This window comes from Panthera leo, chromosome C1 (assembly GCF_018350215.1).
Source record: "Panthera leo isolate Ple1 chromosome C1, P.leo_Ple1_pat1.1, whole genome shotgun sequence".
In the NCBI taxonomy this organism is placed as follows: Eukaryota; Metazoa; Chordata; class Mammalia; order Carnivora; family Felidae; genus Panthera; species Panthera leo.
This window is the reverse complement of record NC_056686.1, coordinates 158,798,127-158,820,050: the sequence shown is the minus strand read 5'-3', so window position 1 is coordinate 158,820,050 and position 21,924 is coordinate 158,798,127. Positions and strand designations below refer to the sequence as shown.

Sequence of the window (21,924 nt, the reverse complement as noted above, 5' to 3'; positions counted from 1 at the left end):
TTATCTGTGAGTGATTTTTAAGTTTCGTTTTAAAGCTTCCTTTTTTTAATTGGGAATTGAAATTTTATTTATACAAGTCCAAAGAGTAAAATTTAATCACGTATGAAGGCCAGCTTATAAATACAATTATTTTTAATCATACGTCAATACTGTAAAATCTGGACTAACCATCCTCTCAATATAAAAGTATATTTCTACAAGGGAAATAATTTCTTGTGAGTAGTTACAGGATTTCATAAAGCTCTTGGAAACAAGATAGTTGAGAAGTCTTTATCAGAGTGCTATAATTTTGGTTATTGAACTTGAATATTCAGCTGTAAATGTTCAGCTTAGTGAACACCAAAGAGTTAAGATGGAAAGTAGTCATGCAAGTAGAGAAAGAAAAGCAGTATAGAACGGAATTAGAAATTAGTAGTGGAGTAACTGAGAACAGTAACTCAGAGTAGTAGAAGAGAGAGTGGAACTTTATTGTGGAAGAAATCTTTTTTGTGTGTGTTTTTTGCATGCCTAAGTGTCTTTTTCTCCCACCTTTAAGGTTCAAAGATCACCCAACGTTAAATGAAAGATATTTATTACTTCATCTGCTTGGTAGAGGTGGCTTTAGTGAAGTGTATAAGGTAATGTAAATTTTTTTCTTTTCTTCACACTAATGGAGCAAAGATACAGGAGTACATGGTTAAAGAGGTATTTGTCTTGGGGTGCCTGCATGGCTCAGTTGGTTAAGCATCCAACTCCTGATTTAGGCTAGGTCATGATCTCGTGATATGTGAGTTCAAGCCCCGTGTCAGGGCTTAAGTCCTGTGTGGGATTCTCTCTTGCTCTCTCTCTCTGCCTCTCCCCTGCTCATGTTCTCTCTCTCTCTCTCTCTCAAAAAAACTTAAAAAAAGAGAGAGGTACTTGTCTTTTATTGATTGATTTTATGTTTCAGCTCATTACAAAATAGTCTGGTGGCTTATGTTGTCTTGTCTCAAGAATCTGGACACTATCCTTGTGTCATGCTGATATCTGACACCTAGTTATCAGTAGCCAATCTGATAACAGTCATTAGAATCAAGAGTGGCAGGTAGCCATCTAATATAGTACGTTTATGGAAAGATTGTACCCCTTAAGCATGTGTCACAAGTATTACATGTCCTGAATTTACCCAAATTTCTACCTATTTTAAGGCCAGTGTTTCTTAAATGCATCTCTGTAAATGTAGAAAAAGTTTTAGTCACCGTGTTTAGTGTTTTGTATCTTAACCTTTTTTCACTTTACATTGTATCTTTCTGCCCAACCTTTAAAATTCTGTAGTTCCTAAGGTCTTTTATCATTCTGTATACTCCTTTTCAAATACAGGTTTCCCCAGCTATCTAAAATAGAGCATTACTGTGCAACCTTTCATAAGCCAAAAGTGGCGTAAAGAGAAGCGTATCTCCTGCTTTCTGAAGTTTTGTCAGGCTTCTTCACTTTTTACAAAAGACCTACATTAGAGGGGGTGCCTGGGTGGCTCAGTCGGTTAAGAGTCCAACTTTGGCTCAGGTCATGATCTCACAGTTTGAGCCCCTCATCAGGCTCTGTGCTGACAGCTCAGAACCCGGAGCCTGCTTCGGAGTCTGTGTCTTTCTCGCTCTCTGTGTGCTCTGTCTCTCTCAAAAATAAACAAACATTTAAAAAAAAAAAAAAAGACCTATATTAGTGCCTGTGCTCCCTAACCGAAAGAAATCCAGAGAGGATTTTTCACTCTTACAAAAAAAGCCATTACTGGGGGCACCTGAATGGCTCAGCCAGTTGAGCGTCCATCTTTGACTCAGGTCATGATCTCATTCATGGTTCACAAGTTCAAGCCCCACGTCGGGCTCTGTGCTGCCAGCTCAGAGCCTGGAGCCTGCTTTGGATTCTGTGTCTCCCTCTCTTTCTGCCCCCTCCTCTGCTTGTGCTTTCTTTCTCTCTTTCTCTCTCTCTCTCTCTCTCTCTCTCTCTCTCTCTCTCTCTCTCTCTCAATAAATGGAATGAAGGAATGAATGCCATTACTGTATCAGTGTACGTATAGCCATTCTACACCTTCCTTCTGAGCTCCATACCTGTTGGTGTACATAACTTAGTCTGTTTGCCTCACTTGGATGCTTCATATGGACTGAAAACTTAGGTCTGAAATAGAAGTTACCTTCCTCTTCTCCAAAACCTTTTTCTTCTAACACTGCTCCCCACTTCAGTACATAGCGTTACCATTCATCTGCCCAAATGAAAAACATAGGAGCCATTCTTCATTCCACCTCTCCCTTAACTCCCTTCCCTCCACATAAAACCAGTCCCTGCTGCCTACTGCTACTAATGTCATTAAGCTCTCAAATCCAGCAATGACCCTTGTCCTCTCTTAGCCCAAGGTCTCCTTGTCTCTTACTTGCATTGCTGCCTGAGCCTTGTACTTAATCACCTTCTTTGGGGCACTGAGTTTCTCCAATTTTTGATGTATATACTGTAGCTAGAGTGGCCTTTTTATAAAACGCAATCTGATCATCTCATTCTCCTGCTTATAAGCCCCAGGGGCTTCCCATCTGCTCATAGCTAGGATGAAGTCATATTGAAGGTTGTACTCTCACCTTAAATTTCGATTCTTACAGAAGGCTTCCCAGTTGATCTGCCTTTTATAGTTCCTTGTTGACACTTTGTGCTTTGTTATGTATTGGTATAGTCAGTGGTTAAGAGTTTGGGTTCTGAAGCCAGACAGGCTGGATTTGAATCCTGACTAGTTCTGACTCCTATTTACTAACTGTATATACTTGGCCTTATGACACCAACTCTGCTTCAGTCTTCGTCTGTGAATAGTAACAGTACCTACATCATAGCATTGTTGTAATGATTAAATGAGCTATCACAGGGAAATCACATAGAATATTAGTGTTTAGCAAATGTAAGCTCATCAGATTATTATTAGAAATCCTCTCTGTTCAGTGAGACAAGGACTGTGTCTTCTTGGTTTACTGAGGACAAACCTAGATTCTAGTTCTGACTCTGGGAAATAATATGGGATTTGGATTCAAAAAACTTCAGTTCTGATCTTAGTTCAACTATGAGTCATTTTGTTTTTGTTTTGCTAAGTTGGATGAGCATTAAGATTCGTGGGCCCAACTTTCCTCACCCATCAGGAGTGATCTGTGAGCTCTCTCTCAATTCCTGGTTCTCTGATTCTAACAATAGTTCATCCTCAAGCACTTAATGGTTCAAGTAGGCTTACCCAGGCCACGAAATAGAAAAGAAGATCATAGTAGCTCACTCTGGATCTAAAAATCACCAAAGTACAGTTAGTACTAGCTCAGCCTTAGAGTTGCCCAATTTTTGAGCCTGCTAACACCTTTCATGACAACCTTCTGCCACTGCCCTACAGTGTTTGCACTGTTTTTAATGCCACAGGTGAGGGCTAAAAGGGGTTTTTCTTTTTGAAGAAAAGACTTATATAGCAAATAGAAAAGGCAGATTGGGCCTAATAACTTGAATCTTCAATACTGATCTAGATACTAAACACCACTCTTTCCAGCCCATTCAAAAAGCCTTTTTGTGGTGGCCAGGTCCACTGGGAAAGAAGCAGACTGTAAATCAAAAAATACAGACTTTTTTATCTATACCAAGGTGGAAAATACTGAATCAGTTGCTCAGTAATTACCACATTAGCCTATGGGAAGGATATACTATACTCCCCTGATCTTGAGAGAAAGATGTATCATATATAAGTCAAATATATATTGATAACTTTTATTAGTGTACTTAAAATTTTATTCACTTCTATTAATTATCCTTTATGCTTTTTTGCATTCTTTCACATGAGCTTCTTTTACTTTTATCCTTTTCTATTTCTTTAAACTTTTAATATTGTAATTAGTTCATGTTTAACATTTTATATGCTCTACCCTATTTAATCCTCTCAACAACCCAAACTTTACAAATGAGACTAAGGCTAAGAAGCTATTAGCACAAAGTTCTATAGTTGATGAGTTCTTTTTTTTTAATGCTTATTTTTGAGAGAAAGAATGTGGGCAGGAGAGGGGCAGAGAGAGAAGAGAGAGACAGAATCCGAAACAGGCTCCAGGCTCTGAGCTGTCAGCACAGAACCCGATATGGGGCTCGAACTCATGGACTGTGAGATCATGACCTGAGCGAAAGTCAGACACTTAACCCGCTGAGCCACCAGGTGCCCCGTATAGTTGATGAATTCTGCCTCCAAAGTGAATATTCTTAACTACTGCATCCTATATTATTTCTGATCTCAGGCTTATGTGACAAGCAGTTTGTGTTTCCTGTTTATTTTTAGGTTAAGTTGATGGGGGTGTGGGGAGTAGGGACTGGGGACCTTCATTCTTATAAATATGTACCTTGTAAGTGTTTATTTATTTATGTATTTTACATTTATTTATTTTTAATAGAGACAGAGCACAAGTGGGGGAGGGGCAGAGAGAGAAAGAGACACAGAATTCGGAGCAGGCTCCAAGCTGTCAGCACAGAGCCCGATGTGGGGCTCGAACTCACAAACCGCGAGATCATGATCCGAGCCGAAGTTGGATGCCCAACCAAATGAGCCACCCAGGGGCCCCTTAAGTGTTTTTTTTTTTAAGGGATACCTTCAGGGGCACCCAGATGGCTCAGTCGGTTAAGTGGTTGACTTCAGCTCAGGTCATGATCTCGTGGTTTGTGAGTTCAAGCCCCGCATCAGGCTCTGTGCTGACAGCCCGGAGCCTGGAGCCTGCCTCTGATTCTGTGACTCCCTCTGTCTCTGCACCTCCCACGCTCACTGTCTGTCTCTCTCAAAAATGAATATTTTTTAAAAAGTTTTTAATAAAGGGACACCTTTATGTATAAATCACAACAGAACCTAAATTAGTAGATCTCTCTTTAATGACATTCAAGTGTGGTTTTTTTTAATTTATAAATTACCCACGACCTTAAAAGAATACTAATCATTCTTAATTTTTTTATGTAAGAATTAGGCTGATGATTTGAACAAACCAGTATAAGAACCTTTTTTTTTTAAGTCAACCAGTGAAAATTGAAGACAAGTTGGGTATTAGAAGAGATTTTAAGAAATTATTGATGTAGTTAGGTGTGATAAAATGATATGTGGTATGGTTATGGTTATGTTTGAACAGTTTCATAATCAAAGTTTATAATTTTTTAAACAGGTGGAAATTGTTAGGAACCTGTTTATTTTTAAAGAAGTGGGGAGTTGCTAGAAAAAGGTAGAGGAAAAAGGTTTGCTTTGTCCGGCCCATAAAAAACACACTATAGCCATCTGTTCTGTTGGCTGCTTACTGCTACTGCCAGTAGAGAGGAGCCAGATCCATGTGTAAAGAAGGAAAACAATAACTTTGTTTTATCTTGATTCAATATATTGGTACTTACGAACTTGAGTATGAAAATTCACATTAAAGTTTTCTCTGATGTAGTATGATGGAATTTGTATCTTGTTTCCAGTAATAAATGTTTCACAGAACTATATATAATCATAGTTCAAAAACTGTAGTGTATGTTCTCATTCCATATTACTGCAAAAATCATCACCAAAAAATTTGTAAAAATCTCTTCAGCTATTCAGTTGATCTTCGGTCCTAACTCTACTATGCCTTGAATTCTAGGCTTTTGACCTTTATGAACAAAGATATGCTGCTGTGAAGATCCATCAGCTTAATAAAAGCTGGAGGGATGAGAAGAAGGAAAACTACCACAAGTAAATATTAATACTTTCTGGTTTGTATCAAGTGAAAGTACATTTAATAGTCACGGAGAATGAATATACTCTCTTTTCTCATAGACATGCCTGCAGAGAATATAGAATACATAAAGAACTGGATCACCCTAGGATAGTTAAACTCTATGATTATTTCTCCTTGGATACAGATACGTAAGTGAATATAAGGATTTAGTTTTTAAGAAAAACTGTTTACTTTTTTGCTTTCCCTATTCTGTTATGATACACACTTCATTTCTCCACTGTGATAATTATTGGGTGATATTTTAAGTCTAATTTTTTTTCTCTTCATTGTAGGTTTTGTACAGTGTTAGAATACTGTGAAGGCAATGACTTGGATTTCTATCTGAAGCAACATAAATTAATGTCAGAGAAGGAAGCTAGGTCTATTGTAATGCAAATTGTAAATGCACTAAGATATCTCAATGAAATCAAACCCCCTATTATACATTATGATCTTAAGCCAGGTAATTAATAAAATTTGTCAAAATAATTTTATTTTTTTAAGCTTTAAAGACTGTGGTTTTTATTTATTAAGTTATCTGCAAATATGCTTTGTGGTTTAGCTTTTTACAAAAAACTCCATGGAATACTAGAAGAATTTAAAATGTTTATTGTGTTACCACACTTTAAAATTATAATTTGTTTACATTTTTAACTATGTATTTTTACATATCTGTTTGTTGCCCACAAGTCAGCTAGCATAGTAATGTGTTTCATCTATGTGTCATTGAAAAAAAAAAACCTTATATTTTGTTCTTAGGAAACATTCTTCTGGTAGATGGCACAGCATGTGGAGAAATCAAAATCACTGATTTTGGTCTATCTAAGATTATGGATGATGATAGCTATGGTGTAGATGGAATGGATCTAACTTCTCAAGGGGCAGGCACTTACTGGTAAATGTATAATTTATTTTGAATTGAAATTGTGTAGACTACTTTTTGTGAGAGTTTAGTTTTTATGTTCATGTATTTTGGAGATTACTGTGGTGAGGGGGTACTAATACGAAGTTTGAGTCCAAAGAGGGAGATTCCTGTCATCAGCCTTCTCTTCTCATCTGCTCTTAACTATAAATATGAGGTAAGTGAAGGGAGAATGACTTGGCATCAGTGAGTGACTTCAGTATCTACCAGCCAGAAACGCCTCACATAGAAAATTATGGATTTTCTTTCTGTATATTCAAGTGATGTTTATCATAAGTAAAAATACTTACGTGAATATAACAACATAACTATTACAAGCAATAGTCATAAGCATGAAGCCCTCATTGTAGAAGTTTTTTGGTTTTTGTTGAAGATGAAGATTGCATTGATCTTACAATGGGAAAGAAGTTTAGCATATTCTTGGTCTTTGGACTTGACTCTCAGAAATCCCTTTTAATAACTTCATATGTATAAACTCTGGATAGAACTATAGATTCATAGATCTAAGTCTAAATGAGTGTCATTCCCTTCAGAGTACCAAGGTGTTGACAAAAATCACTTCTCAGTGAATTTTCAAACTTCTGGTCAAATTCACCAAAGTGGAGAACATAAGACTATAAGATTTCAAAACAAACTTAGTTTAGCAAAAGGAGTAAAATTTTAATTGGAGAGAGAACTGTACACAACTTCACTGAACAGGATGGAGACTAGTTTCTAGAACAGTCTTCACACAGCCTGGGCACATAATAACCAGTTCCACAGGATGCCGCCGGTCTGTGTGAACTTGACTTTCCCTATATTCTTCTAAAACCATTTTACTCTCAAATTCTGGTTGTACCATTTTCTAGGAATATGAGTAAGATAGTAGGTCATGGATTTTTCTTCCATATTTAAAGAAAATTATCAAATTAGTAACCCCCTAAAAGTTAGTATCCTCAATCAGCAGTCTTTAGAGTTGCAGCATCGAGTCTCCTTTATAGAACCCTGGATTCTATGGAAGACAGCTTGACGTAGTAGATTTAGACAGTTCTGAATAATAGATCGTCCTTCCTCTGCAGAGTTTCCTGCTATGTTGTTTCCCTCGCACTCCGGCTTTGCTAGTGGAGGTCTGGGCAAGGAGATTTACCTCTGACAGGAGGGCTGGAGCATTTCCATGTAGTAACCTGGAATGTATTTCCCATAGAAACGTTTTTAAAAATGGTTTTAAGTTTTTTAGCTGTGTGTTTGGTAAACTGGGATGTTCTCTACAGTCTTTTACAATACATATATATAGTACTTTCACAAATTACATCTCATCCCCAGAAATGTATAAACTATTTGTCAGTTACCAGTTAGAAGGAAATCAGTTTTGTGCCCCCTTTCCTCTCAGGCTTCAAATGCAGTTTTTCACTAAGTCCTGGTGGTCATCTCTCCAGCTTTGGGTCTCTCTTCCTACAATTTCTCTCTTTGGTTCTACCCTTTTGCCTCAAGAGACATTGCAGCATAGTGTTTACAAGCCATTCTTGTTTCATAAATATACACAAAATACATATTTTTATCATAAAACAAGTCTGGCTTTTTACTTGATTTGGGGGGTAGAAAAGGATTTACATTCCAAATAAATTATTGGTCATTTTTGTTGGTTCTTTTTCAAAAAGTTTTTTTTTTTTTAAGAAATCTATCCATTTCTGCTGAAATGTAAATGATTTTATCATAGTGTAAAACTAAAGGAAAAAAAAAAACTCCTTTCCAGGATTTTTTAAGTTTATCTAAATTTTAAGGTGGGAGATGCTTGCATCCCTGGTGGATTTTTTTACTTACAATCTAAGGTGTAACAAATTTATTTTTACTTTTCCTTTATATAAAATTATGAACTTAAAAATAGAAAATAGTATTTTTGAATTCTTAACATATTTCAGATGCTGCCGTGTTCAAAAACTACACATTGAATAATAAGAGCTCCTTGAGCTCTGCTCACAGTTTAGTGGGATTTTAGTTTAATGCCATAATAGAGGTACCATAACATCTGCTGGTTACGTAGGGAGGGAGCAAAGCTCAGCCTGGAGGAAATAGAGAAGGCTTATGAAGGTCCAGTGGCTCTTAAAAGAGAGAAAGTACTCACCAAATGAATTGGAGTGGTCAGGGAAGGCATTAGAGATTCATATTAAGCATAGGAAGGTGGTGGGTAGTGGGGGTGGATGCAGCAGAGGGCATTGTTGGGGAACCAAGTGAATTGTTTTTGCCTAGCCAGTTTGAGGAGGTGTGAGGGTGAAGGAGAAGAGGGAGTGCAGATTTTGGAAATTTAAGTTGCTTCTAGATTAGGATGGGTCTGTGTGTACCAACAAGAGCTAGGAGGTCTTAAGCTGGTGGTTCATGATGTTGCAGTTTTTTAAACAGAAGAACCAGGTGGTCAGATAGGTGCTTTAGGAAGAGAATTGTCTACGGTTTGAACTCAGGTGAAAGGGCATGGGAGAGCATTTATTATTGCTTGCTCAAATTAGAACATTGTAATTTCTAATGATTATGTATATATTGTCTACAGAAATGAAAAATTTGTTAGTATATATAATACGTATACATAATATGTGTATATTGCAGACTTCATCACAAAGTTGTAGGTTTTGACTCTAGAGTCAGATAACACAAGGATGTAAGTGCTTCAAAAGTTTTGGTCATTTTCATTGATAAAAGTCCTAAGGTTTTATGTATAGATGACAGGAGTGTTCTGGGTATTCTAAATGTACATTGAGAAGGCTTTAAGTTACAGATTCTTAACAGTATCCTTTCCTGTTTTCTACCCTCCCCACCCCACCCCCCAAAAAAACTATAGGTATTTACCTCCTGAGTGTTTTGTGGTTGGAAAAGAACCACCAAAGATTTCCAACAAGGTTGATGTATGGTCAGTTGGAGTCATCTTCTTTCAGTGTCTTTATGGTAGAAAGGTAAGTTAAAGTATGCAGGATTCTGCTGTGTGGAGATAAGTTGAATTTCCTTTTTAAATGCAAAGTTTAACTAACTTCAAGTCAGTGTAGATCCTTCTAAGGAAAGCCAGGCAGCTTACTTAAGTTGTTTTTGGCATCCCTACCCACCCACCCCCCTTTTTTTTTTAAAGTAAAAGAAGCTATCTGTTAATAGTGCTAACATTTTCTGCTATGTAGGGATATTGGAAAGTGGAAAACACTTTTCATCCTCCATTCTATTTGCTCACATTGTCTCCCCTCCTCCTACTCAGTTTAGCTTTCTTGGGGAAACTTCATCAAACTTAGCCTTAATTCTTTCCAAACCTCTCTTTATATTGAAGTCAGAACTGTGAGCTGCCACAGACTTTCCCATCCCTGAGTTGTCATTGAAGGGAGTGTATTGTGATCAAGTATTTTATTCTTTGGAATTTTCACAGACGTTTTCACTGCTTCTTACTCCTCTAATCGTATTTCCGTTTTTTGACCAGTCATAATTTTGATTTCTTTTTATATTTTTATCTTGATTATATTGTAACAGCATTATTTTCTGTGCTTATTCACAACGTTTAAGCTATGTGGAGGATTGATTAGATGGGTTTACTCAGCCTGCTCTCAGAACCTTGTTTTAAGAAAATGCATCCCAAGTTCCAAATAACTGAGGACAAGATTTTTTAGAATACAAATCATTTGTATCTTGGGGATTCACTGATAATTACTCGTAGAAATTTCTCACAAAATATTTAAACATTTTATTCTTTTTTTTTTTTTTTTTAAGCCATTTGGTCACAATCAATCTCAACAAGACATTCTTCAAGAAAATACAATATTAAAAGCCACAGAAGTCCAGTTCCCTGTAAAACCAGTTGTAAGCAGTGAAGCAAAGGTATTAAATTTATGTAAATAGGTTTTGTGAAGTAATTCTTTTCATAAATTGTGCTTAAAACAAAGTACAATTGACTTTTGAACCACACAGGTCTACTTAATGTGGATTTTCTTCAGTAAATAGTACAATACTGTAAATGTATTTTATGATTTTAACATTTTCTTTTCTCTAATTTTTTATTGACAGAATACAGCATTTAATATGTATAACCTACAACATATATATTACTCAACTGTTTGTTGTTGGTAAGGCTTCCAGTCAACACTAGACTATTTGTAGTTACATTTTTGGGCGTTTAAGTTATATTTGGATTTTCAGTTGTGCCCCTAACCCCCACATTGTTCAAGGGTCAACTGTACTTACAAGTAAAGTAAAAGGGATCACTACCACAGTGAAATCTGTCCCGTTGGGACTGGTTATTTGCTCTGGAAAAGTGTTTCTTCGGTCTTTGGTTTTGATAGTTTTGAAGACCCAGATACAGTCCCTGATTCTTTGATCACACCAGCTTGCTTTGTGGAGAGCAAGGGAAAATCACAAACTTATGTTAATACTGAAGTATTTTAAGTGTATAAGAAGTAATAAAAGTAGTAATAACTACCATTTATTTAGTGCTTGTGTGCCAAGCATTGTGTTGATACTTATTTATTAAGTAGGAAGCCAGCTAAGCCACCGTAGAAGTACTTTGTCCAGAAGCAAACTGGCTAGTAAGTAGGAGAGCTGTGGACCAAAGTATTCACTTACGCTAGACTCCAGATGCCACCCTACAGTAGCTGTGGAAAAAGCCTGACCTCTTCATCACCTGTGCTTCCATGTAGCGGTCTGTGAATCTGTAATAGTGGCTTCCTGTAGTTCTAATCCATATGTCTGTGTGGTAACACAGAATAGCCATTTCTAATTAATAGAATGTTTACGGTACTTATATCTTCCCATCTTCATCCTGTTGGCCTTTCACATTTGTATTTTCACTCCTGCTTTGTTATCCTTCTCACAAAGCTCATTTCTCTGTGAGCCCTGTTGGCATCTTTTCCTTTTTAAAACCTATGAAATTGCTGAGAAAAAAAACACATGAAGTTCCCATTTTTTCTGGTGTGAGTAGTCTAGGCCATAAGGATAATTCATAAACAGGCATTATATAGTTTCTTAGAATATAGATAAAATACTGCTAGATGTTGCCACTCATTGAGGTCATAGTGACCTTCATAACTGAAGATGTACTTACTAGGGTTTTTTTGTACTCTGAGTGTGCTTCTTGGAACCGTCTTGTATTTCATTTTGTCTGTTACATCTTAACTGGTGCTTTAGCAAGTTATTTGGATGACTCTTAGAAGATAATTCATTATGCTTCAGAATAAGAACATCACGTATTTTTCATAAGGTAAATATGTCTCCTTTAAAAGGAACCTGACAATGTTGGCATCTAAATTCTGCCTTCATGAGAACAGAAACTAAATGAATCAACCGGCAGAAATGACCAGGCATGAATGTAGTGTGCCAAAAGGAAGTCCCATTTGACGATCCCTGAGTCTAGCCTTAGGCTCTTCCTAGGTTCCCCCACCTCAGATCTGGGATGGGGAAGATCACATTGTTTTTTGTGGGGTTTTGTATGTGTTCTTTTTCAGATCTCATCCTTACAGAGTACACCTTTACCAAGTACCTCCACTGACCTGGTGTGGGCATCTGAAGTACATTTTCTCCTTGTAGACTTCCTAACCTTGCTGTCAGCAGCTTTTCATCTTCTAAAACTCTGCCTTGAACATGTCAGTCACTCTTGATATTTTTTTCTCCATGTTGGATTTCAATGACCACTCAGAAAATGATTAAGACCTAAGGATTCGGAAAAAATCTTAGTAAATATTAGCTAATACCCAAGGTATAATGATGAGAAAAGCTAGGTTTTGTTTTTAAAGAAAAAAAATTACTTACAATGAATTTCAAACTGAGAAGGTGCAGAATACTTTTTAAGGTGATTAAGATTTGATTTTGAAGTTATGTATCTTACTTGTAGTTTCCCTACAAATGCTTTAATTCATGAATGTATCTGGAAGTTGGGAATTTCAAGACAAGCTGCTAAAGTTATTTCTAGTGTCAGGATTAAAAGGAAACAATCAGTTATCCCTTGAGAATGTTTTATCTGTTGCAAAAATTGGATGAATCTCTCAAATATAGTACTGAGTGAAAGAAGCCAGGCAAAAGAGAACATAAGCTATAATTCCACTTAAATAAAGTTCAGAACAACCAAAACTCAACTACAGTATTAGAAGTCAGGAAAGAGATTATTGTGGACAGAGCCAGTGCCTGGAAAGGGGCATGAAGAGACTAGAGGTTCTGGTAAAGTTCTTTTTCTTGTTCTGGTTGCCAGTTACGTAGATTTGCTTTGTGCTATACACTCAGGATTTGTGTACTGTCTTGTAAATGTTAGATTTTTTTTAAAAACAAAAGGCCATTTTGAAGGACAATATATAAAACCAGTTTGAGAAGGAAAAACAGATACGGATTATATTCCATTGGTTTTTTTCAAAAGTGTACTGATACATGATATTAACCTAAGAAACAAACCCCAGTAGAAGTATCACTTCAGCATTCCCTTCATCTAAAGAAAGATGTTTAAAAAGGAAAGAAATATGACAAAAAGCGGCATCATACCCTGTGGCCAGAATAAACTGATAGTAAAATGGAAGGAGGGTGAGAGGAGTCTCTCAGCAGAAGAAAAATTCTAAGAGTTTACAATTGTATAAGGAAAAATGCAGCAGCTTTCCATATTCAACATAGTATTTGGAAGTTCTTGCCAGAGCAAGTAGGCAAGAAATAGAAATAAAAGGCATCCAATTTGGAAAGGAAGAAGTAAAAAGGTCACTATTTGCAGATGACGATATATATATAGAAAACCCTAAATAGACTGCACCCAAAACTAATAAAAAAATTCAGTAAAGTTGCAGGATATAAAGATCAGTACGCAAAAATCTATTGGATTTCTGTACACGAGTAACAGAAATTAAGAGAACTGTCCCATTTACAGTTGCATCAAAAAGAATAAAATTAGGAATAAATTTAGCCAAGGAATTGAAGGATGTGTATGCTGAAAACTTATAAAACATTGATGAAAGGAATTGAAAACAATACAAATAAATGGAAAGATACTCTGTGCTCATGAATTAGAATATTAAAAAGTCCTTACTACCCAAAGCAATCTGAAAACTGAATGCACTCCCTATGAAAATTCCAATGGCATTTTTCACACAATCCACACAATAGACTCCACAATCCTAAAATTTGTACGGAACCACAGAAGAACCCTGGATAGCCAAAGAACAAAGCTGAAGGCATCAAACTGCTTGATTTTGAACTATATTTCAAAGCTGTAGCAATCAAAGCAGTATGATATTGGCATAAAAAAGGGAAAAATCAGTGGAACAGAATAGAGAGCCCAGAAGTAAACCCATGCATAGATGATTAATTTATGACAAAAGAGCCAAGACTATACAGTAGAGAAAGGACAGTTTCTTCAATAAATGATATTGTGAGAAGTGGACCACTGTCTTACACTATACATGAGAATAAACTAAAAATGGATGAGAGTCTCGAACGGAAGAAAACACAGCCAGTAAGCTCCTTGACATCAGCCTTGGTGAGGATTTGTGGATCTGACACCAAAAGCAAAGGCAGCAAAAGCAAAAATAGACAAGTGGGAGTACATCAAATGAAAAACCTTCTACATAGCAAAGGATTCGACAAAATGAAAAGGCAGCCTACCAAATGGGAAAAAATATTTGCAAATCATAGCTGATATGCGGTGAATATCCAAAATATATACAGAGCTTGTACAACTCAATAGCAGAAAATAATCTGATTGCCCTGAGCAGAGTATCTGAATAGACACTTTTCCAAAGAAGACATATAGCTAACAGATACACAGAAAGGTGCTTATCATCACTAATCAGGGAAGTGCAGATCAAAACCACAGTGAGCTATCCCATCATACCTGTTATAATGGCTGTTAGAAAGGCAAGAAACAGGTATTGGCAAGGATGTGGAGAACAGGGAACCCTTGTGCACAGTTTGGTGGGAATGTAAATTGGTATGGCCACTGTGGAAAATAGTATGGAGTTTCATCAAAAAATTAAAAATACAATTTCCATGTGATCACGTAATTCTACTTCTGGGTATTTATCCACAGAAAAGGAAAACACAAATTGGAAAATACACCTGCACCTCTGTGTTCACTGCAGCATTATTTACAGTAGCCAAGACATGAAAACAACATAGTGGCTGAACATGTGTGTATGTGTGTGTGTATATGTATATATGCATGTATATGTATATATACATGCACACACACACACACACACACACATTTACGGGATATTACTCAGCCATGAGAAGGAAGGAGATCTCACCAGTTGCAACAACATGGATGGACCTTAAATGCATTATGCTAAATAAGTGAGATAAGTCAGAGAAAGACAAATACCATCTAATCGCACTTGTATGTGGAATCTTATTAAAAAAAAAATCCAAGCTCATGGATACAAAGAACAGACTGGTGGGAAGCAGGGAGTAGGGGGTGAGCAGAATAAGCGATGAGGGTAGGGTCAAAGCTTCCAGTTACAGAATAAGTCGTGGGGATTCACTCATATAAGGAATTTAAGATACAAAACAGAAGATACAAGGCACCTGAGTGGCTCAGGTCATGATCTCACGGTTCATGAGTTTGAGCCCCGATTCGGGCTCTGTGCTGACAGCTTGGAGCCTGGAGCCCCCTTTAGATTCTGTGTCTTCCTCTCTCTCTTCCCCTCCCCATTCATGCTCTGTCTCTCAAAAATAAATAAAATGTTAAAAAATTTTTTAAAGATACAAAACAGATGAACATAAGGGAAGGGAAGCAAAAATAAGGGAGAGGGGACAGCATAAGAGACTCTTAAATATAGAGAACAAAGGGTTGGTTGTGGGAGGGTGGATGGGCTAAATGGGTAAGGGGCATTAAGGAATCTACTTCTGAAATCATTGTTGCACTATATGTTAACTCATTTGGATGTAAATTAAAAAATTAAGTCATGGGGATGTAATGTACAGTATAGTGACTATAATTAACACTATATATTTGAAAGTTGCTATGAGAATAGATTTTAAATTTATCAAATGAAAGAAAAATGGGCTCCTGGGTGGCCCAGTTAAGCATCCATCTCTTGATTTCAGCTCAGGTCATGATCTCAGGGTTTATGAAGTGAAGCTCTGCATCAGGCTCTGCGCTGACAATGTGGAGTATGCTTGGTATTCTCTCTCTCCCTTTCTCTCTGCCACCCCCCCCCCACCCCCAACTCATGCTGGCTTACTCACTCTCACTCTCTGAAAGTAAATAAAGAACAGTTGTAACTTTGGTGATGGATGTTAACTAGTTACATTGTGCTGGTCATTTTGCAATATACAAATATCGAATTATTAGGTTGCACACTTAAAACTAATATGTTATAGATCAGTCAGTTATACTTCAGTTTTTAAAAATAATTGTCATCCAGCAATTCCACTTTTAGGTATATGCCCCCCACCCCAAAAGGCAAGGATCAAATAGATATTTATATACTATTGCTCACAGCATTATTCACAGTAGTCAAAAGGAAGAAACAATGCAAATGTCAGTCAACAGATAAATGGATAAATACAATGTGGTAATTGCATGGAATGGAGTATTCAGCCTTAAAAAGAAATGAAATTCTGATGCATGTTACAACATGGAGAACTCTTAAGCGTTATGGTAAGGGAAATAAGCCTTAACACAAAAGGACAAATCTTACTCTACTTGTAGAATAGTGGTTACCAAGTGCTGGGGGAAGGAGGAGTGGGGAGTTCTTGTTTAATGGATACAGAATTTTAACTTCTGCTTTGGATGTTGGATAAGTTTTGGATGATGAAAATGTTCTGGACATGGTCAATCTTGATGTTTCACAACATGAATGTACTTAAAATGCCACTGAATTAACTGCATATCCAAAAGGGATTAAAATGCTAATTTTTGTTCTAGCTGTAAATTTTTTTAAAAATGAGATGCATCTTTCCAACAGGAAGTTTAAACGGTAGCAATAATCATTTAGACTAAAATGAACCACTAAGGATGAATTGAGTTGAATTTGAAGAATTTTATTGCTACAAAATTTTAAAGATTTGAATACTAATGAAATGAAATATATTTATTAAATGTGTTCATCCTTCTGTAGGATGATTAGAAGGGGCAAAAATTGGGCACCTGGGTAGCTCAGTCAGTTGAGTGTCCATGATCTCACAATTCTTTAGCTCGAGCCCCACATCAGGCTTACTACTGTCAGCACGGAGCCCATTTCAGATCCTCTGTTCCCCTCTCTCTGCCCCTCCCCCCAAAATACATTTTTTTAAAAACAAAAATTTTAACTTCTGAATTTTTTTTTTTTAAGGCCTTTATAAGACGCTGTTTGGCCTACCGAAAAGAAGATCGGTTTGATGTGCACCAACTGGCAAATGACCCATACCTTCTCCCGCACATGAGAAGATCAAATTCTTCAGGAAACTTACACATGGCTGGCCTCACAGCATCCCCCACACCCCCTTCTTCAAGCATAATTACTTACTGATTTTCCTCCAAAATTGGCATGGTATCTTTGAATTGCTTCCAGATACACACTTGAGTTTGAGAGCATTTGATTGTTTTTGTTTCCTTTTTCACACAGACATGGTTGTTTGTGAACTGAAGTTCTTCATAGCATCATTTGTATGAGAGTGGATCATGGACAATGAATAAAGTGTACACTTTGTAACCTTAAGCAGTGAAAGATGACTGCCTGTTGCACAGGAAACAGGAATACCATACTTAAGGAGAAAAATCGTTGTTTGGGGGAACACTGTAAATAACGTTTATAATACTTAAATACATTTGGTTGTTACTAGAGAGTTCTAATATGAAGGGTAGTTTTTCATTATTTAAAAACACACGGAAAAAATATTTCTAACACAAGAACTATAGTGCCTGGATACATTCTTCAGCATTCAGCAGTTAACCTGCTGAAACCAAAGTGAGAACTGAATGGCAGTGACAGTTGTGTTTTGTAGTAGTAGAATGTGAGAGTTAGCATCTTTGGACAAAGTTAGACTTTGTCACTTGCCTATTCTGGCTTTTACCAAGTTGTACCTCGGAGTCACATGTCCGTTCCCCACCCCACACACACTAGTCATGTTAACGGGAAAGCTGTTATTTCTAGATACTTTACACCTTTGACAAAAGGAGCTGCTTGTTTTGAAATCAGTTGAATTCGCTAAATTGCATTATCTCTGGTGTTTTCAACACGTTAGAATTAAGATTATTTTCCCTTTATTACCAGGCCTTGTTCATAAACAAGTGATAGTATGTGACCAAATGTGGACCAGACCAGTTCTATGCAGGATAATGATAAAGTTCCCTTCTAGCTCTATTGTAAATTGTTGTACAGATGTTGTATTTCAATTACCAAGTTTCAGCAGCTTATTCTTGTACAAATGTTTAAAAATACGGCTTTTCTAATTGGATATTGTATTTTTTTTAAGTCTTCTTGAAGGCGCTTTAATTGCTGCTAAATGACGTTGCTTCTTTGCTAAAAAATTTAATGACCTCTTTAAAGGTGCAAGTTGACTGTACATCATAGAGAGATATTAAAGGTTGGCATTCATTAACAATCAAGGCATGTAAAAATGATCCTTCTTGGACATATTAGGGTTCACTAAATCAGTTTCTTGGGTTCTAGGGCTGTGGAGCACATAGATACTAGATTTATAAATTGTTCATGTTTATCCTACATTTCTAGAAGGTTCTTATCAGCAAGGTGGGATGATGGTCCCATAAACAAGTTTCTTGTGGTTTGTACAGATTTGTTAAAATGTGAACATTTTCTAACTGCCTTGTATGGTAGAAACCATTATTTTTCAGGATGTTGTATTTTACTCCTGTAAGAATTATTTGTCACATTCATAATGCTGATACTTACATGTAAGTTGTCCATGTTGCGGAAAAAGGAGGTGATACCACAGATTCTCCTTAATATTGTACAGTTAAACTGTGGCTCTTATTTCTCATGTTGCAAGCCATTTTGTTTTTTCATTGTACATATAGACACATTGTCTCTTTAAGATGCTGCTGAAATTGTAGAGAATGTAGCCAAAACAGTAATAAACAGTGACAATTAAAATTTAAGGACTATGAAAATTACATTTGAAGGGAGCTTTCAAGACTTAGGATATTAACTGACTTGGCTCCTTAAGAATCAGCTCAGTAAATTCTTTAAGTGTACTTCAAGTATCAAGTGCTTCAAGCTGTTTAAGCAAATCTAATAATCATTATCAAGGCTAGTCCTGGGTAAGTAACATTTAGCACCATGAGGAGTGGCCTAAGGGCTACTATACCTGTTCTTCCATAGATTAAGACAGTATTTTTTAAAAATAAGATTTCTGATATGGTAACGGAATGTTAGCATTCATTGAGTGCTTTAGATGCTGCCTGCACATTTTTCAGTTTTGTGGAGTTTTCATCTTTCCAAATCATAAAGTACTGTCTTCACATAGTAATTGTCATTTAAAGTCCTGAATTAAAAGAAAATGCCTGGTTTTCTAAGTTTTAGTGAGATGCTAACACTAGGTCGAATAAGTGGTATGGACTAGATCACTGCGTTGTCATACTATTTTCAAGTGAGTGAAAATGCCTCGTAGTGTGGAAATGCAGGAAAACAAGCCATGAAATGACACTGCTTCCCTGACCTGAGTTTAGGTAGTCATTTGGAGTCAAAGATGAATTCAACTTACACGCCATCTCTTCCTAAAGTATTTCCCAACAAATGCTACAGCTTTGGGGTCATATGCCAGTAACCCAGCAGGTATAGGATGGCTAACTGAGCCAAACTGAATCATTTACTGTTACCTTCATATGGGATATCGGTAACTATCACTAAATAATTTCAGTCTATGGCTCTAATATCTTTTGAAGCATACATTGTTGCCTGATCTACAGAATTCTGTCCTCAGAATTAAAGCATGTCTTTTTTCCCTAAGACAAAGCCAAGGTCTCCCATCAGGAGTCAGCAGTGATACAAGGTAAAATGTATAGTTTCTGCATATAATTTAAAAATCTTTCTTTGATGTGAATTAGCTTTATTTAGTATATGCATGTGGAGAGGAAGTGTAGAAACCACCCTAATCTAAATTGGGAGTTGCGTAGATTTTTGGTTTTTGTCTTTCAGAAATAAAGTCAGGTTTGTTTCCTTACTGACCACCATCCCCTTCTAAAAATAAAAACCAAAAACCTCAGTTTAAATGTACATCAAATGTGACTGTATATTCTACAAATACCTCATTACATGAAGCCAAAATGGTGGAGAGTTTCAGCGAAACATTTAAAGAGTATATTGTCTGTTTTGCTGTTCATTACTTATTAAATACAATGTTAACATCAGATGTTATTAGCTATGTTTTAGTGCTAATGTAGACAGCAGTTCTTTTAAGAATTTAGTTATTACATTGCTGTTTGAAATGTGAAAAAAACCTCATACTTTGATATTGGCAGGTCTTTCTGCAGTCTCACTTTAAATTTTAATATGTTATCTGAACATTTTCTTCCCTAATACAACCGAATCTAAGTGTTCTGAAGGCTTAATCTAACCCAAAAATTGCTTTAGCAGCTAATTTTCAAGATTCAGCTGAGAAGGGGCGCCTGGGTGGCTCTGTTGGTTGAGCATCCGGCTCTTGATTTCGGCCCAGGTCATGATCTTGCAGTTTGTGAGATCGAGCCTCGCATCAGGCTCCGTGCTGCTTGGGGTTTGTTCTCGCTCTCTCAAAAATAAATAAAAGATACAACTGGGAAAATGGTGGTATATGAAGACACTGTACTCACCCCCTCCCACAGGCATACCAAGTCTACAGCTACATATGGATCATCTCCCTCTGAAAAAGATCTGAAAACTAAATGAATTAGAAGTCAAGACAGTTCAGTCACAACTGGAGGGTACATGCAGCCCCACGGGAGACACCTGTAGAGCGCCTTGTTCTGGTGACCATGGGGGTTGTGCTTTGCCCTCCACAGCAAAGGATATAAATGATCACATTGCGAAGGGAGAGGCAGAGACATGGTCTCAAAACAAAACAAAACAAAAAAACTCCAGTGTGGCAACACAATAGGGAGAGATCTCACACTAGAGAGATGCTTCTCTAGGAAGAACAAGAGGTTGGTGCCCCACACTGGGCACTCTAGACCCCAAGGTCTGCATCAGACAAGCCACCAGAACATTTGGCTTGGAACAGGGTAGACGTGTAGGAGGTCCCAAAGTGCTATAGGAAAACAGAATCACTGCTTGGAGGGCCTGCATGCAAGCTGACTCACCCTGAGACCCGGTAGAAAAACAGCAGTTTGAAAAGCACTTAGCAACCTGCAAGCAGAAAAGAGTATCACAGGTGCAGAGGTCTTGCCTGAGGAATGAGGGGTTCAAGCCCATTGGGTCCCCCTCCTTGTCCTGGGAATCTACACCAGGAAGGTATTCCCCCATAATGTCTGGCTTTGAAAATCAGCCAGGTTTAACTCCAGGAGAGCTGTAGGAAACGGAGTCTCTGCTCTTAAAGGCCAATGCACTCTCAAAGTCTAAGACCCAGCAGAGAAGCAGCAGATTGAAAAGCGCCTAGGTTCTATGTAAGTGAGATACACTGACTCATTTTAAAGCCAGTGCCAGAGTAACACAAGGAACACAGATCTGTAGAAATTTTCTCTGGGAAGGGCAGTGCTGATGGGCACAATTGTTCCTGCCTTCGTTCAGCCTAGCTGGCCCAATCCTGGCAGGTGCCAGTTCAGGACTCTTCATCTACATTGCTAGCACCACTTACCCAATCCTGGCATTTCCCTACAGCTCTGACCCACCTAACCCATCTCTCAGTAAGCATACCTCCAAGGTAGCTGCTGCCTGCCCCACCACAGTCTGGTGGGAAGTCTTGGTCAGGACTGGCTCTCCATTTATTTGTTTGTTTTATTTGTTGACAGTGTATGTGAACAGCAGATGGAGAGCGAGAACTCAGGAATAATCATGACCTGAGCTGGAGCCAAGAATCAGACACTTAACCAAATGAGCCACCCAAGCGTCCCAAGACTGGCTCCCCTTTAAAGCACTTCTGGCCCTGGGGACGGGGGCAGCCCTGCCTAGCAACACATCCCAAAGTCACTGCAGGGGCTTACAGCCACCCACCCTGGGAGTCTGCCCACCCATCAGCACACCCACAAAAGTCAAGACAGTTCAGTCACAACTGGAGGGTACATGCAGCCCACAGGAGACACCTGTAGAGCGCCTTGTTCTGGTGACCATGGGGGGATTGTGCTTCTGGACCCCACAGGACACCTACATACTGATACCTCTAAAACCAGGAGATGTAGCAGGCCTACATATTCTATAGAAACAGCCAGACAAAAACACATGGATGTGGTCCAAATGA

The 21,924-nt window shown here is 37.6% G+C and overlaps 1 protein-coding gene across 6 annotated transcripts in view; it reads left to right on the top strand.

The window, feature by feature from the left end:
* Positions 1–19,756, top strand: part of TLK1 (tousled like kinase 1) — a 142,462-nt gene extending 122,706 nt beyond the window's left edge. For all 6 annotated transcript variants that reach the window (XM_042949092.1, XM_042949094.1, XM_042949093.1 and 3 more), the window contains 8 exons: positions 536–617; positions 5,607–5,698; positions 5,783–5,872; positions 6,017–6,186; positions 6,483–6,618; positions 9,455–9,566; positions 10,360–10,467; positions 16,890–19,756. In XM_042949092.1, the coding sequence (XP_042805026.1) occupies positions 536–617; positions 5,607–5,698; positions 5,783–5,872; positions 6,017–6,186; positions 6,483–6,618; positions 9,455–9,566; positions 10,360–10,467; positions 16,890–17,066 (967 nt within the window). In that variant the 3' untranslated portion in view covers positions 17,067–19,756. The remainder of the gene's footprint in view (positions 1–535; positions 618–5,606; positions 5,699–5,782; positions 5,873–6,016; positions 6,187–6,482; positions 6,619–9,454; positions 9,567–10,359; positions 10,468–16,889) is intronic.
* The last annotated feature ends 2,168 nt before the right edge of the window (positions 19,757–21,924 follow it).